General features: G+C 42.7%; 1 protein-coding gene across 1 annotated transcript in view; it reads left to right on the top strand.

Annotated features, from left to right (window-relative positions):
- VPS13B (vacuolar protein sorting 13 homolog B) overlaps positions 1-17467 on the top strand; it is a 705368-nt gene that overhangs the window by 388330 nt on the left and 299571 nt on the right. Inside the window, exon 25 of the mRNA XM_075270303.1 lies at positions 7760-7957. Within this exon, the coding sequence (XP_075126404.1) occupies positions 7760-7957 (198 nt within the window). The remainder of the gene's footprint in view (positions 1-7759; positions 7958-17467) is intronic.

Below are 17467 nucleotides of genomic sequence, written 5' to 3'. Positions count from 1 at the left end.
TTTAAAAGCAAAAAAAAAAAGGTACCCAAAAACACATACAAGTTCTTAGAATGCATAGAAACAGCAAGAGACTTAAATGACCATAAAAACTTTATGGTTAGAAAATAAATTTCTAATCACTACACAGCGTGGAGTCCAAAAATTGAAGCACATGAACCTCTGAAAAATTGTAACTTAAAATAAATAAATATGTGCAGGAGGAGCTACAGAAAATCGATGATAGGTTTTTTAACAACATCGATTTCTTTATAATGCCAATGGTGTTCCTAGCCCTTCTCAATCCAGGCCTCGTTCATCTTTATAAAACTCAGGCGATCGACATTGTCAGCAGAGAGTCTTGTCCGAAGCTCCGTCACACCACCACCTGCAGTGCTGAACAGTCATTCAGAAAAGACGCTAGCTGCTGGACAGGAATGTAACCCCAGGGCATACTGGGCAAGTTCAGGCTACATTTCCATCTTTGACACCCAGTAGTCCAGCAGGAAAGACTCTTGTGGTAAGTTGTCTATGTGCGTTTTCATATAGTCTTGCACCTGCAACAAAAAATGCTGTCTCCGGTCTGATACCTCTACATTTAATGTTGGTGTAATAGGCCTCAACAAAGACAGCCAAGCACTAGCCATTATGCCCACACTTCCCTTGCAACGGGCTGTGCTTCTGTCTCTGGGACCACCATGGTGTTGTGAAAGGTGTGCAGGAGTTGGAGATGATCTTGACTAACTGCTTTGTGTAGGAAATGTGTCCATTAAGTCGTCCAATAGTTTTTGATGGTACATATCGATATCCCTATAAGGCTGGTCTTACACGAGCGTAGTTTTAGACTGCAAATGGTCCACAATTACAGGTTTTAAATTGCGGACCATTTGCAGACCAAGTGTCTTCTATGTGGCCTCTTACACCACCGTAGATTTTGTCCGTGGTGTGGCGTGCCGTAACCGTAGTCTGGACAGAATACCGCATGTCCGTAATGGCCGTGTTTTTACGGCACGGACTGTCCCATACAAGTCTATGGGCGTGTGCAGTTTTGCGTATATCTCTGAGGACAGGACTGCCTATTGGATTATAGACAGCCGCTGGTTGTCAGGAATGGACGTATACCTAGTTGGCTAAGGTATATATATATCTGTCTGAGAACAGGACTGCCTATTGGATTATAACAGCCACTGGTTGTCAGGAGTGGACGTATACCTAGTTGGCTAAGGTATATATATATCTCTCTGAGGACAGGACGGCCTATTGGATAGGCAGCCACTAGTTGTCAGGAAGAAACGGATGCCTTTTGTGAAAGGTATATAGAGTATAACACCCTCACTAGCACAGCTAACCACCTGCCTACACTGACCCTAGCTACCACTGAGATCCTCTGCCTAGCTAGTATGTGCAGTAAAATGGTGGTGTCTGCATCATCACTGCTCTTATATAGAGGGGTGTGATGATGCTGCTGGCAACCAATGAGCTTTCTGCCCACAGCTAACATGGTGCCTGAGTTTCAGGCGTCATGTTAGCTGTTCCCACAATGATTGGCCAGTAGCCAAGCATTGTGGGAACTTAATCTCCGACCTCGATCCCGCCGGAAAAGATCGTGTTCGGAATTCCGATCGTGTGAATTTTTCTCGATCGCCGATCGGAATCCGATCTTTTCCGAACACGATGGCTCAACCCTAATTAGGACGTTGAAGTTGTATACTTGTTCTAGCTGTCAAACCATATCCATATAGATCTATACAAATACCCAGACTTCATGTTCTCTGTAAAGTTCTCTGATGACTTCTTAGATCTTCTTACATTTTCACAGTACTTGTCATAGTTGTGAGATGTTTAGGTTTTGCCGCTCACTAGATTGACCTGCCATCCGGGTATTCTCAGAGCAGAGCTTGTGTAACTACTCCAAGAAACAATTAAGATGCCACCAGGAAGTGTCAGAAGAACTAAGAACAAGAGACCTCACACTAATCTGGGAATTATTGCTCAGCTATTTCCAGGGATGTATGTAGCAGTGCCGAAGGAGCTGCTGCCATAAGAAAATATTGTAAGAGTTCATCATTGCTGCAGTACAACATTATCACCTTATAATAAGTCATAAAATATATATACATATTTGCAGAAGTGTCTATTTCTTACTCGTTTTAGAAACATTCTGCCAAATACGACAATGCACATTATTGGGTTAATTCTTTTTTATCATTATACAATTGGTGTTGGTCCCAAAGTGTCATTCATATATCTCATTGATATGGCAGAGCCACTTACACTTTTTATGTGGCCATATGGTGCTATGTAATGGACCGCATTATGGCGCAGATATATCGTGCCTTGTATGCCAGACATGAAAAGTCACAAATATTTGTACAAGTGGTCTCATTCACTTGGCAAAGCATTATGCGGTAGATTTATCATGCCTTGTATGCTAGTTTTTTGGCAGACAAGGCATGAAAAGTAAAATCTGCCCCTATGAAGAGCAAGAGGAGTATATCGGGTGTAGAGTTTCACTGAGTACGAGGGGGAATGTGTTGTTCTGCCTCTGATGGGGGAGGGGGGAGAACTTTGGCACATTTCAGCAACATCCGTTCAGCCCTTTGTAACATAGAAGCTGCTCATGTAATCACAATTGCCCAATGTAGCAGAGCTTACGCAGCGCTGTAACACACCTCTGGAGGCTCTCCATATGCAAACATGTACATACAGCTGGCTATCCTACGCATATGCAGCGATGTAGCAGAGCCGAGACGCGGGAGCAGGCTGATCGAACTTTGGCACATTTCAGGAACATCCATTCAGCCCTTTGTAACACAGAAGCTGCTCACACACTGACATAAGAACACCCCTATAATCCAAATGGCCAGATGTAGCAGAGCTTAGGAAGCGCTGTATCACAGCTCAGTACGCTCTCCATATGCAGAGATGTACATACAACTGAGTATGCTGCGCATATGCTGCGATGTAGCAGAGCTGAGACGTGGGAGCAGGTGGATCATCCACAACAGCAATTGGTTAAATATAAGAGGCTCAGCGCCAACACCAACCCTCAGACGAAGTCGCGGGCAGATGATAATTAATACATATTATGATATACTTTATTAACAAATTTTGTCTCCTTTCGTTGAAATCCTGCATCTCTTTATTCCTCTCTTGTTCTGTATTGAGAGCTGTTCCTGCCTCTCACTGAATGTTACTGTGTATGGAGTACGGGGCTGTGTAAAATGGAGAGAAGTTAAGGGTGAGGAAGGCTCACTTCAAACAGTTATATCTCTGATGTTCTAAAACGGAGAAACTTTCATGTTGTGTCATATGAAAGAGGAGATTCTCTTCTTTTTGTGTGCTGTACCTGTTATATCCAGAGATATCACTGGTTCAAAACACAGTCAAGATTAGGATATGTAAATGCTGCTGTATAACATATATATGTTATAAATGTCCGACTACTGACTGTTTGCAACCAGTGATATCTCTGGATATAATATAGTTATATAGATACCACTGTAACTTTAGTGTCATATGAAAGAAGAGAATCTCCTCTTTCATGCGACACCATAAGCAAGTTTTTACATTTTAGAATGTATGAGATATAACTATTAGAAGTCACCTTCCCCTGGTCTCATTTTCTCTACATCTTACACACAGTAACATTTAGTGAGAGGCAGGAACAGCTCTCAATACAGAAACAAGGGAATGAATAAAGAGATGCAGGATTTCACAGAAAGGAGACAAAATTTGTTAATAAAGTATATTACAAAATGTATTAATGACGTAAATACTGCCAGAAATATAAAATGTTGTCCGAAAGTTTACTGACGCTATCAGGCAAAAAAAATCTTTACAATTTAGTGTTATGCACATAATAAAAAAATCATTCAAAACTAGAAACAGAATATCGGCAAAAACATTTTTTTAAAAAAATTCTACAGAGAGACTGTTTTACCAGTTTAGGGCTCATCATTACTCAGGTCTATTTCATCTTTACGTTCCCAACCGTAGGTCAAGTGTTCCTACAAATAGCCGGATTAAATCGCTCAGAGCTGCACTTAGGCAAATAAGGACAAAGCACAGAAGTTCAAGGAGCTTTTATGTAAATTTTTCCAAATTGTATAGCGTTGAAAGCTTTCATCATATAGAGAAATCAAGTCCTGTTAAACATTAAATGCAGATTGACCCAAGCGTTTCCTGCATCTGTTCTGCCCATATAAGAAGCCGGCATCAAAGCCGCAAGTATCCCCAGGCTGAGACGTCTTAGAAATATATAAATATATGGGGGGGAAAAAATTCCCATTGACTCAGTTGGGAATATATGGCATCCAGCTGTGGTCGGATCCAGGGCTTGTCCTTACTCCTTGTGTGCGCCATGTTTTATATACCGCATGGTAAACGTGTTGTCATATACATCCCGTGATTAATGCTTATTTATGAGCGCTTGTGTAAATATCTTCCAACTTAGTCAAACAATGTGTAAGTTAAACATTTTCTTCTGTGAATATTGCAATGACAGTTCCCAGTGGGCTGTGGTACTGAGCTATACACATACACATGCCTTCATGCCATCGGCTGAGGACACATCCCGAGCTCATTGCCTGCACTCCTGTATTCTGCAACCATTGAATGATTGGAAATCGCCTGAAAGTTCACGTCATTACGGGTTTTGGATGGTTGTTTTTCCTTCACATATTTTGCATGTTTTTATAAAGCAAGTATTTAGGTATTTTTGACCTTTTAGTATAGTTATAGTAGTTTTGATTAAAGGGGTTTTCTAGTATTAAAATCTTGATGGCCTATGTTTAGGATGGGTCATCAGTATGTGATTTGTGGGAGTCAGACACCAAGGTCCAGCACCCATCAGCATTTTGAAAAGGCTATTGCACTCATGAGCACTCTGCCTCTTCCCCTTGTTGGTGATGTTTTGTTCATAGGTCACATGATACAGCTGCAGCTCAGTTCCATTCAAGTGAATGGGGCTGCGCTGCAATTTGCAATGTAAGGCACTGTGCTTTGTTTTCATTGAAGAGGCTGCAGCATTTGGGTGGCCATTCTTCAAAGAGTTGAAATGTGGGGGTCCAAGGTATCAAACCCCCACTGATCAGATACCTGCAACCCTTGGGATAACCCCTTGTTATATGAGGCTGGAGAAGGTAAAAAAAAAAAAAAAAAACGTACTCACTTGTTCATGGTGCTCCAGTATCTCCCAGTGTAGTCCTATCCTGCTACCCCGGTGTTTTCTTCAGGTGGAAGTCCCGTTACGCCAAAACAAGACGTTGGAGGATCGCACCGGCGCACAAAGGACAGGAGGGTGTGTTTTTATTTTTTCCACCTTCCCCAACTAGATATTAACAAAGCCATCCTACACAACCCCTTTAAATCCCAGACAACCCCTTTGAAGGCATTGTTCACAGTTTCTTTTTCTGTACCACACTAATCTTTTGTTTTTTGGTTTTATCCTGTGAACTGTGACTTGGGTGCTGCAGCATATAAGTGGTTACATGGCTAGTATGTTTTCTAATTGATAATGGGGGTGGTATCATGAACAAAAGTCCATTGTATACCCTCCCCTGAAGTAACAGGGACAGGAGAATAATAATAATAATAATAAAAAAAAAAATCCTTCTCACCTCCCTGCACACTGTCATTTGCATGTGTACTCCTGCACCCTGGTTGAAGTGCAAGCTGTGAGTATATGCAGCTTCACTTTAAACAATGATATCTCAGAATCTTGTTGGGCTACAGGCAAGATTCATGGCTTTAAAACAAGACCAATATCACAGCTTTGGAAGTGGAGCCATCTAAAGTGACTGCCATCTCTACAATCTCCCTGGACGTATCCTGATAGGGGTAAACTGTAATGCACCTTGCTCATACCCTGAGCAGGGTCTGTCCAGAACTGTAGAGTGGGGTAAAAAGCCTTAAGTTAGGAGTGGAGTCGAACAATGAGAAGTAGACTCTTCCCTATAGACTGTACTTTCCCATTCATTACAATACATTCCTAATATTGGCTTCCAGAACTACGAAATAAAAAACTTAATCAAAATGGCACATGTGAAAGTGCCCTAAGGTCAGATTTACACATCATCAACTTTTATTGTGATCCAACTGTAAATGGCTGCTCGTAATGATACCCGCTAAAATGATTGGTAATTCCCCGAGGATCGAGAACTTTCTGACTTACTAAAACATTTTCCGATCTGATCATGTTTAATGATGTAACCTGCAGACAGTGAGCATTAGTTAATACCCTGTTATTTTAGGTAGCGGCGTTTTATTGACTATGATGGGATACACATTTTCTATAAAATTGTTCTCTCCCTTATGGAATATTTCTGTGTGTCCGTGTGCATCTTGGATAATGTTCCCAGTATTGGAGTTCTGGTTTCTGCCTCAGTGTTCATTTGTGAATGTTCCTATAGTCGATTTTCTAGAAATTCTGTGTTGAAAGTCAATCCATGATCAATATTTGTCTTCATAGATGTAAGGTCTCATTCACATTACATTTCAGAGATCTTTGACGTACTATAAAGAGGTCTCATTTTTTGCCTAATGAATGTTGGAAACAGAATGGCTACCAGTGCTGTCCTCTGTTTCCATTCTCACCTCGAATATAACAAGGCGGGTCCCTGCTCCAGGAAACCTGGGAGGCGGTGTCAGGGCAGGGCTTATAGGAAATTTATCACCAAAAATGGTCTAATTTTTAGCGCTCGTTCACACAGGGCAAGAGGGGACAGATTCTGACGCCAAATCCACCTCAGAATGCACCCCCTCACAATAGAGGTCTGTGTAGACCGCTAGCTTCCTTTTTTCTGTGAGCGGTATGTTCCAGCTCACGGAAAAAAAAAACAAAGCTGCCCTTTCTTTAGGCAGATTCCGCATCTGAGTCAGCCCCGGCGTCCGCCTCACGACAGCACCCTCCGGACTAGGCCCATTCATTTGAGCCTACTCCGGAGGGAGAAGCCGCGACAGTCGTGGCAGGCGCATTTTGGTCCTATTCTGACATGGCTTCCTGCTTCAGAATCAGGACCAAAATACGCGGTCCCATGCCCCGTGTGAACAAGACCTTAAACCAAGTTTGTACGTGAAACAAGAATTTTTGATGATTTTATTTTTAATTCTTAATGTCACTATTTATATTTTAAAAAAGGAGTTCTCACTCTGGTCACTAAGCCTAATAATAGACTGACACTTGCCAATTTTGTAGGGATTTTCTTTGCAGCAGTAACCTCATTTATATTACAAACAAGACAGACAGTATCACAATAGAAGAGAACACCTATACAGATAACATCCATGGTGACTCATTATTGCAACAATTACAATAGATAATGTCAGAGGTTATCTAATCTCTTTCCCTGCATAGAGTATGTCTGTAAAACACTCATAGATCTAAAGTCAGTGCCAGACTATTGCGGCCTAGTAGCCATGACTATGTCGTAAAGCACATCACTAAATGCTGTTAACAGAGCAGAGGAGAAGCCCAGGCAAGATGGCCGCCCCTGTAACCATGTAAAAAAATAGAATAAAAACAAAATTCTACAATCAGGAAATTAAAACAAATTAGAAAAAAACAGTGTTAGATTTTATTATCTGGTTTTAATAAATAAAGATTTCCAATATATTCCTTTTCTAACCTTTCCTTCCTGCAGGATTTCTGCAGCGCTGACCATGGCTTAGTGTCTTCTCAGCTGCTCCACCATCATCTTCATGGTCTCAGGCCACTGTCAGTTTTGGTTTTAACATCACAGATTTGATAGAAGATTTCTTGTTTCTATTTCTCCCATTTTAGGTGCAATTGTTATACCAGCTGACCGACACCATGAGCAAAGTGTGGGAGAGGATCCAGAAGAGAGGAGTTCTGTGTCAGCCATCGGTGTACTTTGACTCCTCGGCTGCTCCCAGCTCCCCGATCAGGAGCAGCGTTGGCACCGCGCCGCAGGATACCAGCACATGCAGCCCATCTGCTGATATTGGGACCACTACTGAGGTAAGTGTTTGTGACAAATGAGTACACTGTCAGCACATAAAGCATTGCAGCCGTCATCATGCCACTATCCTATGTAAGTTATGTCTCACAGTACATTCCTCACTATAGATGCTGCTCATTCTTCACGACCACCTATGGCCTTATGACACTGAGTTAAAAATAAAGGGAGCCAAACCGTGCAAGAGATATACTGCGTCCTATAGTAGAATGTAGTATTGTTGTAATTATATGGATGGGGCTCCCACAGTATATACTTATTGTCCATACACAGGATAGGGTATACATTTCTGATTGCTGGAAGTCTTACTGCTGGAATGGTTAGAGGGATGAGACCTTCAACTTTCCATAAGTACGCCACGTGAATGGAGCATTGGCGCGCATTCATAGGCCACACTGCATTCACTTCTATAGGACTCTCAGAAATCGCCATTCTGGTAGTAACATGGCAGTGAATGGAGTGGTGGTGACAAAAGTGCAACACTGCTGCATGCACATAGAGTACTCGGGAACATGCAAAACCACATTCTTGTAGTCACTGGGGTGCCCAACCGTCAGGTCCTCAGTGATGGACAGTGGACAAGGTATAATTGTCTATAGTATGAATAATAAAATAATAGGCAATAAGGGTGTTTGTTACCATCTGACAAACAGTGAGCACAGGCTTAGGGCTAGTTCACACGAAGTTCTGCGTCTACATATTCCATCATGGCATTCCATGATGGATTAGACCCAAATGAATGGGCCGGAGCCTCACGCCACGGCTGATTCAGCCTCGGAATCCGTGGCACGATAGGGCAGCTTGTTTCTTTTTTCCTCTACTAGCTAGCGGAAAAAACAAGCAAGCAACTCCCATTGAAGTCAATGAGAGCAGCGGATTTTGAGGTGTATTCCGTGTCAAAATCCGCTGCCAACTTGCCCCGTGTGAACTAGCCCTTAGTGGCTAAAATACGCTTCTTTACAGAGGGGCAACACTCGGTGTTCACAGTGCTTAACAGTTGTCCTTCTGTTCCGAGATCGCAGCAGGGCGCAGAAAAAAATTCAGCATCCTGCCTTGGATTCCGGGGCTCGGAGTCCCTGCCGATTAGACCTGATCAGCGAAGGAAAGTCGCAACGGAATACTGATGCCATTAATCATGATTGCGTTGCGGCAATCCCGTGGCTGAATACAGCGGTGGAAAGGGAAGAGGAATTTCTCTTTATTATCCAACATGTGAACTTAGCCTTACTGGTGCTTTGTAAATTTTGGGAAACTTTCGGTTTCAGAAGTGAGGGGGCAAAAGTGAACCAGAAATAGCCACAGCATAGGAGATAAGTGTGTGTTGCTGTGGGGCTCACCTGTCATGATAATAGGGGTCCTGTGTGCCTTGTTTAAATGGCGTTACAGTCACACATCAGCATTATCCATTCATGTAGCAGAGTATATTGCTTGTCTCTCTTCCATAGTCCCGCACATGAATAGGGTAGTAGTGCAAATGCATGACTGTCCCTCACTTCAAAAAAGGAGACCCTCAGCAGAGATCACACTACATGTTTTCCATCAGGGGTATTTTTAGCGAAAGCGGAGTCCAGAATTTGTAGTAATGCAGGCATACATAATGTTAGGAGGTCACAGTGGGGCTTTGCACATTAGGATGCATTCAGTTACACACAGTGAAGGTTCAGTTTGGTGCAGGCGGCTAAACGGCATCTAAAATAATTCCATACAGTTTTACGTGCAGTCAACTATGCAATGTGAATGCAACCCAATTAGAGAGATCATTCAACAGTTAATAAAAGTGACATGAGAATGTAGTATAGGAGATTTGTAATCTCACTGGCACTGCTATATACTGTAGGTGTATGAGCCTGGTCATCTTGTCAAATAGAATAGGCCGCGCTCTCTCTATAAGGATTTCGGCCTACAGGTGGAGAACTGTGTTAGATATTGGCTGTGGTCTGTAGCGCGGACAATGGCAGGTGATCCCTGAGCAGATGCACCAATATAGTATATGCAGTATTGAATCAGGAGGTCCAGAGCTGGGGGCCGGTGTTATTTTGACCTTTGCCTCCAGTTTTTATACATTTATCTCCTAGAGGAGTAAATAGATAAATGTAAGGCTAAGTTCACACCCGCGCCGGAGTCTCTGACTCTGCCACAGAAATTACCGAAAATCGGTGGAGAGAAAGGTCCTGCACGAAGGACTTTTCTCTCTGACAGTTTCAGCATAAAAACAATGGAAACCCGGTGGACACCATTATAGTTTATGGTATCCACAGGTAGGTAATTGTTATTGTAGTGGTCTGGCCCAACGTTAATAGAGTCCTGTGGTTCATGCTTTGGGTCCTGTTCACAAGTTGCTGTTTGGAAAAAAGCCACTGTGGTTTATTAGGGAGTGAGGGTTTCAATATCCTATAGGGCATATATAGGTGTATATACAATTGCCCCTCCCTAGTTATTTCTTCACTTTTGTATGGACTGAACAGTTGGAACACAATCATTTTGTTTTACTTTTTGGATTGGTTTTAAAGGATATCAATAAAAGTGAAATTTTATGTGTTTATTTTTTTGGGCAGATAGTGTCATTTGTCCCTCTGTGAACTTTCTAATTGTTATTGTAGTGGTCTGGCCCAACGTTAATAGAGTCCTGCGGTGGACTCAAATGCCGGAGAACCATTTTCAGATATGAACCTAGCCTAATATGTCAGAATACCCTTCATAGGCTTTCCAGCTAGGGTGAGACAGCTTGTATATACAGTACAGACCAAAAGTTTGGACACACCTTCTCATTCAAAGGGTTTTCTGTATTTTCATAACCATAAAGTGTGAAACAACCGATAATCTGTCTTATATTCTTGGTTCTTCAAAGTAGCCACCTTTTGCTTTGATTACTGCTTTGCGGCTTTGCACACTCTGGGCATTCTCTTTATGAGCTTCAAGAGGTAGTCACCTGAAATGGTCTTCCAACAGTCTTGAAGGAGTTCCCAGAGATGCTTAGCACTTGTAGGCCCTTTTGCCTTCACTCTGCGGTCCAGCTCACCCCAAACCATCTCGATTGGGTTCAGGTCTGGTGACTGTGGAGGCCAGGTCATCTGGCATAGCACCCCATTACTCTCCTTCTCAGTCAAATAGCCCTTACACAGCCTGGAGGTGTTTGAGATCATTGTCCTGTTGAAAAATAAATGATGGTCCAACTAAACGCAAACCGGATGGAATAGCATGCCGCTGCAAGATGCTGTGGTAGCCATGCTGGGTCAGTATGCCTTCAATTTTGAATAAATCCTCAACAGTGTCACCAGCAAAGCCCACACACACCATCACAGCTCCTCATCCATGCTTCACGGTGGGAACCAAGCATGTATCACCTTTTCTGCATCGCACAAAGACACGGTGGTTGGAACCAAAGATCTTAAATTAAGACTCATCAGACCAAAGCACAGATTTCCACTGGTCTAGTGTCCATTCCTTGTGTTCTCTTCTGCTTGTTGCCTGTCCTTAGCAGTGGTTTTCTAGCAGCTATTTTACCATGAAGGCCTGCTGTACAAAGTCTCCTCTTACCAGTTGTTGTAGAGAATGAGATGTGTCTGCTGCTAGAACTCTTTGTGGCATTGACCTGGTCTCTAATCTGAGCTGCTGTTAATCTGTGATTTCTGAGGCTGGTGACTCGGATGAACTTATCCTCCGCAGCAGAGGTGACTCTTGGTCTTCCTTTCCTGGGGCGGTCCTCATGTGAGCCAGTTTCTTTGTAGCGCTTTATGGTTTTTGCAACTGCACTTGGGGACACATTCAAAGTTTTACCAAATTTTCGGACTTGACTGACCTTCATTTCTTAAAGTAATGATGGCCACTTATTTTTCTTTACTTAGCTGCTTGTTTCTTGCCATAATACAAATTCTAACAGTCTATTCAGTAGGACTATCAGCTGTGTATCCACCTGACTTCTGCACAACACAGCTGATGGTCCCAACCCCATTTATAAGGCAAGAAATCCCACTTATTACACCTGACAGGGCACACCTGTGAAGTGAAAACCATTTCCAGTGACTACCTCTTGAAGCTCATCAAGAGAATGCCAAGAGTATGCAAAGCAGGAATCAAAGCAAAAGGCGGCTACTTTGAAGAACCGAGAATATAAGACAGATTTCCAGTTGTCACACTTTTTTTTGTTAAAGGGGCTCTATCAGCATGATTTTGCTGATAGAGCCCCTTTAACAAAAAAGTGATTATATTAAACTACCCCCCAGTTTTAAAATAATACCCTGAAACAGAATGTGATCTACTTACCCATCGTGCACGGTGGGCGGGCATTCAGGGTCCGCCGTCTTCTTCATCCACGCCTCCTCCTCCTGCGATGTCCTCGGGTCCCGTCTTCCTCCGGCGCTCGCGAACTGACATTGCTAAAAAAAAATGGCCTGGGCGCATGCGCAGTAGCCGTAGTGGAAGCAGCATGCCTTTAAGTATATAATTCCACATGTTACTTCATAGTTTTGATGCCTTCAGTGTGAATCTACAATTTTCATAGTCATGAAAATACAGAAAACTCTTTGAATGAGAAGATGTGTCCAAACTTTTGGTCTGTACTGTATATTTGCCTGAAATTTTCCCACAGTTCAAGTTGCTTTTTTAGTTGTAACACATATTGTAGACCTCGGCTGCCATACATGTGTTTTATGCCATGGTTTTTGTGATTAAGTTTTGGGGTGACTTTGTGTAAGTGGAAATATCCTCATTTCGACAATCTGGAAATGTAACACCGATAAATCCACATGATTGAAATACTGAGTCGACAAACTTTCCATAACCACTCAGTGTAGGTGGGACACGTTTACTAGACATGACTTGTGATGATGGGTTTGCCGCACTGAGTGATGTAGCTTTGTGTCAAAAAGACCAAACTCGGCATGAGAGATTACCTCAGGTTGAATGGAAGCAGAAATGTGCAGTCATATGTTTCCTCCTGAGACCGAAAACTTCCCCATTTATGATTCACCAGCCTGTAGTCTGAGGCCAGGAAGATTGTCTCATTATTCGGACCTCAATTCCCACATTAGCTGCACCTTTTCCATAGTCGGGGCCAGCCAAACACTGCAGCGAAATGCAGTCAGGTAAAGTTGTTTCCAGCTGTGTGAGGGATACATGACAAGTCTAAGAATGAGTGATGTCATGTTACTTCTAATGTCCCAAAAATGATGTTTATCCATTTCCCAGTTGAATCCGTTTTTGTTTTTTTGGAATGAACAATGTCATCATTTCTAGGCTTTGGAAAAGCAAATCTAATAGACCAACATTGTTGGTGGGACAAGGCATTTTCTGATACTGTATAACTTAGGCCTTGGGATAGACCATCAGTCTCTTGATATCCCCACCAGTCAGCTGAATAAAGGAGCTCATACATGCAGCGTTTGCTGGAGTCCCCTAGCATCTTCATGATGAGGATCAACAGAGATACTAGGAGTAGCCCCCACCCGTCAAACATCAACTGACTTTGCTAATTATAGGCTATCAGTATTATAATCTTTGAGATCCATTTAGTTGAGCAGTTTTGGTAAAACTTAGTGCCTGCACTTCGGGGAGCTGCAATAATGGTGTCCATATTGAATGTGAATGAGCTCCAGAAATAGCCTCCATAACATCCCAAGGGAAGCGAATGAAGTACATTCCAAGATCTAGGTTCTTTTGAGTAAATATAGCAACATCATCTTATAGTTACTTAGTATTTTTGGTTACCTGTGTCCAATTAAGAGTATTAATCCACATATGTACATTACTATTTCACTGTCTATACCAGAGGTTCTCAAACTTATTTTGTCTACCGCCCACTTCGAGAATTAATTATTTTCTAGCGCCCCCCCCAAAAAATTTTTTTTTTTACTTTACTACATCTTAAGAATCACAATCGCAGTCATTATGTTAATAATTAAATTATGTGTGTCATGTGAAAATAAGACTTTCTGATGAGGGTAATGTAAAACACCATTTTGTAATATTAGGAAAACTTTTATTCATGTTATTAAAACAAACATTTCAATTTTAATTTTAAAACTACCGTAATCTAATGTGAAGCTCTGCCCACCACATAGCGTGATCCTATGGGATGACTGAAGGGCCTGTGATGTCATCAAAAGGTCCTGTAGACTTGGATTTACCTTTTACGGAGTTTCCTAAAGGACCTGGCTCCTCTGTCCACTAGCAGCCTGCTCTATATAATAAAGCTTTATCCTAGTGAACAGAGAGACCAGGTCCTTTAGCCCAGTAGGATTTAGACTGCTTTATATAAGAAAGCAGCACTTATTCCCCCCCCCCTCCCCCCCTCTATCTCACAGCAGGGAGCTAGGTGATGTGTATGTGTGGTGCAGACACAGGCTGGCTCCGTACACTCAGCCCCCACACAGCAGGGAGCTATGTTATGTGGCTCCCTCAGCAATGAGCAGGGGGCCAGGTGCTAGTGTCCATAATGAAGTGAATAAAGTAAGATAGTGGACAAACAAAGCCGTTTTGCTGAAGCAGTGTATTTAGGAAAAGTCTTAAATCCACATTAACAAGCAGTATAGATAGAATCATTGTTATGATACCACCCCTTTAAATTAGCCATCGCCCCCCTAAACCGCTTCAACGCCCCCCAATCTTCTCTGTGCCCTTTACTGCCCCCCTATAGGCCTCCAGCGCCCACAAGGGGGCGTTATCGCCCACTTTGAGAAAGACTGGTCTATACTGATATCTTGGCTGTAGTACATGTATTGCTCACTGTAATAATGACTAAGACACTGTTCCAGCATCTTGAAAATGAATAGAGATTCTTTCATGGAGTCCAAGACACACCACATATCGACTCTCACAGGGGTCTTTGTCAAGTGCACTTGACAAAGGCTCCTGCAAGAGTCAATTCATGGTGTGTCTTGGACTGCATTAAAGAATCTCCGTTTGTTTCAATTGCTGATGGAGTTGCTTCTTTGTTTCATGTCTATGCCCTGAGTAGAGCCCGGGAGCTCTTGTGCAATTTGAGGAGGAGGAGGAGAAACTCCCTATGTGGTTGCTGTAATATCTTCTTGGTCTTGTTTTGTATGATAATGGCTAGATACCAAGAATAATTGTTAGGCAGGAATCACAAGCAGTGCCACTAGAACCCAGAATATCAACCCAGATACATTAGTTTATTAGATCAGGGTCAGTGTTTTCCAATTGGAGCACTGGCAATGTCCTGATTGATCCAAAGAGCTCATTTACATATTAATCAGCAATATCTCAGATCAGAAACATAAGTATTGATTCACAAAGGGAAAACACTGTTTGATTCAGGTGACCCTAACCTACCTATCTGTAGGACTGGGGTGATATGTTGGTTCAGGTGACAGATTCCCTTTTTATGTCAAAGATAAGAGTAGCCCAACATGATAGCCATAAGTTAGGAGGAGCCCCACTGTGATAATAAACTTCACCAAATTACAAATGGCTTGCCTGACTTAGGAAAAACCTACTTCATCTCCTTTTCAGTGCCTTCATCTATTTCTCTCAGGAGGACTCAGCAGGTCCATGCATTACAGAGATAGCCCTTTGATTTCATTGGCAACTATGTAATATTGTTACTCCCCTGGGGTGGGGTGGGGGGGGGGGGCACTACAGGGAGAAGGAACTCTTGTTTCTAACTTTCCCTACAGATTGCAGCTGATCACTTGGGGTCCCAACGTATGGTGAGAAACCCCTCTAACAAAATGGACTTTTCTAAAATGGATAAGGACAGTAGACAGTATAGGATAGGAGACAGTAATATGGTTTTGATGTTCGAGTCACTGAAGCCTGAGACCTGCTTCATTTCTAGCATTGTAAAAAATTACCCCTTTACTTTTTTCTTAAAGGCAATGTGAATAGGCAGTGCACCTTAACAATACTTACAACCATGGTTCAGTCTAATTGGAGCCCCCTAGTGTGAGCAAACCAGTACTACAGTTCATACTTACAACTCTTTCCATATGTTCATACATCCACCAAGACCTCGTAATGTGCAATCCACTCTACAAATGGCCCCTATCCAGTCAGGTGCAATGTATTAAGCCAGGTATGCTTGTCTCGAGTTACTTAAGTCCATTCGCTCGCGTCTACCTTTTCCTTCATTCCTGACCACTTCTGGAAAGCAGAGAAGCTGGAGAGATGTTTTCTGCTCAGGGCTGCTTAATTTGGCCGCAGCCTTGTAGTAACCTGGCAGAAGATCGAGCATAGGGTGGGGCAAAGTGTTTGGGAAATTGCTTTTGGCAATTGAAAAATGAGCTGGTGCAATTTAATACAACACCATGAGACTAGAAAGCAAATGTAAAAACAATCATTTTTCTAAGAGAAGCGAACATATTTCTACCAGATTGTCAATAAGAATCCCACATGTTTGTTCCCAGGCAGTGGAAAATTGATGTTACATACTAGATTAGGAAATTGTTTTTTCTTTCAGTATATCTATATATTATTTTTTTTTTGTTCTGTGTTCTTTCTCCGATTACAATAAAAATGACTGAGGACTATTTTTGTGCACTCTGGAATTTCCAAAGTTTTTTTTCTTCTGTCCTTGTAAAACATAGAAATCGGAGTTGACACGCCACATTGAGATTTCCTAGCAATATTGTGTCTGCACGTGATTTGGGAACATGGTATTAAGCGAACAAGTTCCCTGCCACAGGCACAACTTTTTACTACATGTGCAGGATCTCAGAACCTCTATGAGAACACCTGTAGTCTCCACCTGTGGTTACTGTCCAGCGCCTCTAAGAGAAAGGGGGCATTCACATGGCACTGATTCTGCCACGATAACTCTCGGCCGAATCAGCGCTGATAAAAAAAAAAAAGACTCCCATTGACTTCATTGGGTTCCGTTTTCCGCGCGGAACACATTGAAATCAATGGGTTAAAAAGCCTCCAACATAAGAAATCTCCAAGCGATGAAATTGTTGCAAAAATAGACAAAGCTGTAATAAGTGTTTATTAAACATTTCCAGTTATAACCCTGAAGTGATTTGGGGCGTTCATGCTTCTTGCCTAGGGTTGAGCGAAAATTTCACGATCGCCATCGGAATTCCGAACATGATCTTTTTATGTGGGATCGAGATCGGTGATCTTTTCCCACAATGCTTTGCTTAGACTTCACACTGAGTATACGCTGTATACTCAGTGTGAAGGCTCCGCTGCAGTTCCATAGGAATGAATGGAAACAGCCGGCACACAGCCTTAACCCCCTGCACGCCGGCTGCCTCCATTCATTGGAATGGGAGGCTAAACTAAACATCTCTAGCAGCTACTTACCTCTAGAGATGGCTGCTCCGGTGCCCTCCTTCTTCTTGCCTCACTGCCCCGCCTCCCAGGTTAGTGTTTAAAGCGCTAGGTAGGCGGGGCTTGTGGCTGAGTGTGGGCGGGTACAGGGCGGGGAGACGTGACGTCTCCCCTCCCAATACCCACCCACACTCTCCTAACCCGCCCACACTCTCCTAACCTGGCAGGGAGGGGGCAGGGAGCAGTGTGGAGCGGCAGCGAAGCAAAGAAGAAGGAAGGCACCG

This window comes from Leptodactylus fuscus, chromosome 4 (assembly GCF_031893055.1).
Source record: "Leptodactylus fuscus isolate aLepFus1 chromosome 4, aLepFus1.hap2, whole genome shotgun sequence".
Lineage (NCBI taxonomy): Eukaryota > Metazoa > Chordata > Amphibia > Anura > Leptodactylidae > Leptodactylus > Leptodactylus fuscus.
Note: the sequence above shows the minus strand (reverse complement) of the source record. Positions and strands in the feature narration are given on the sequence as shown.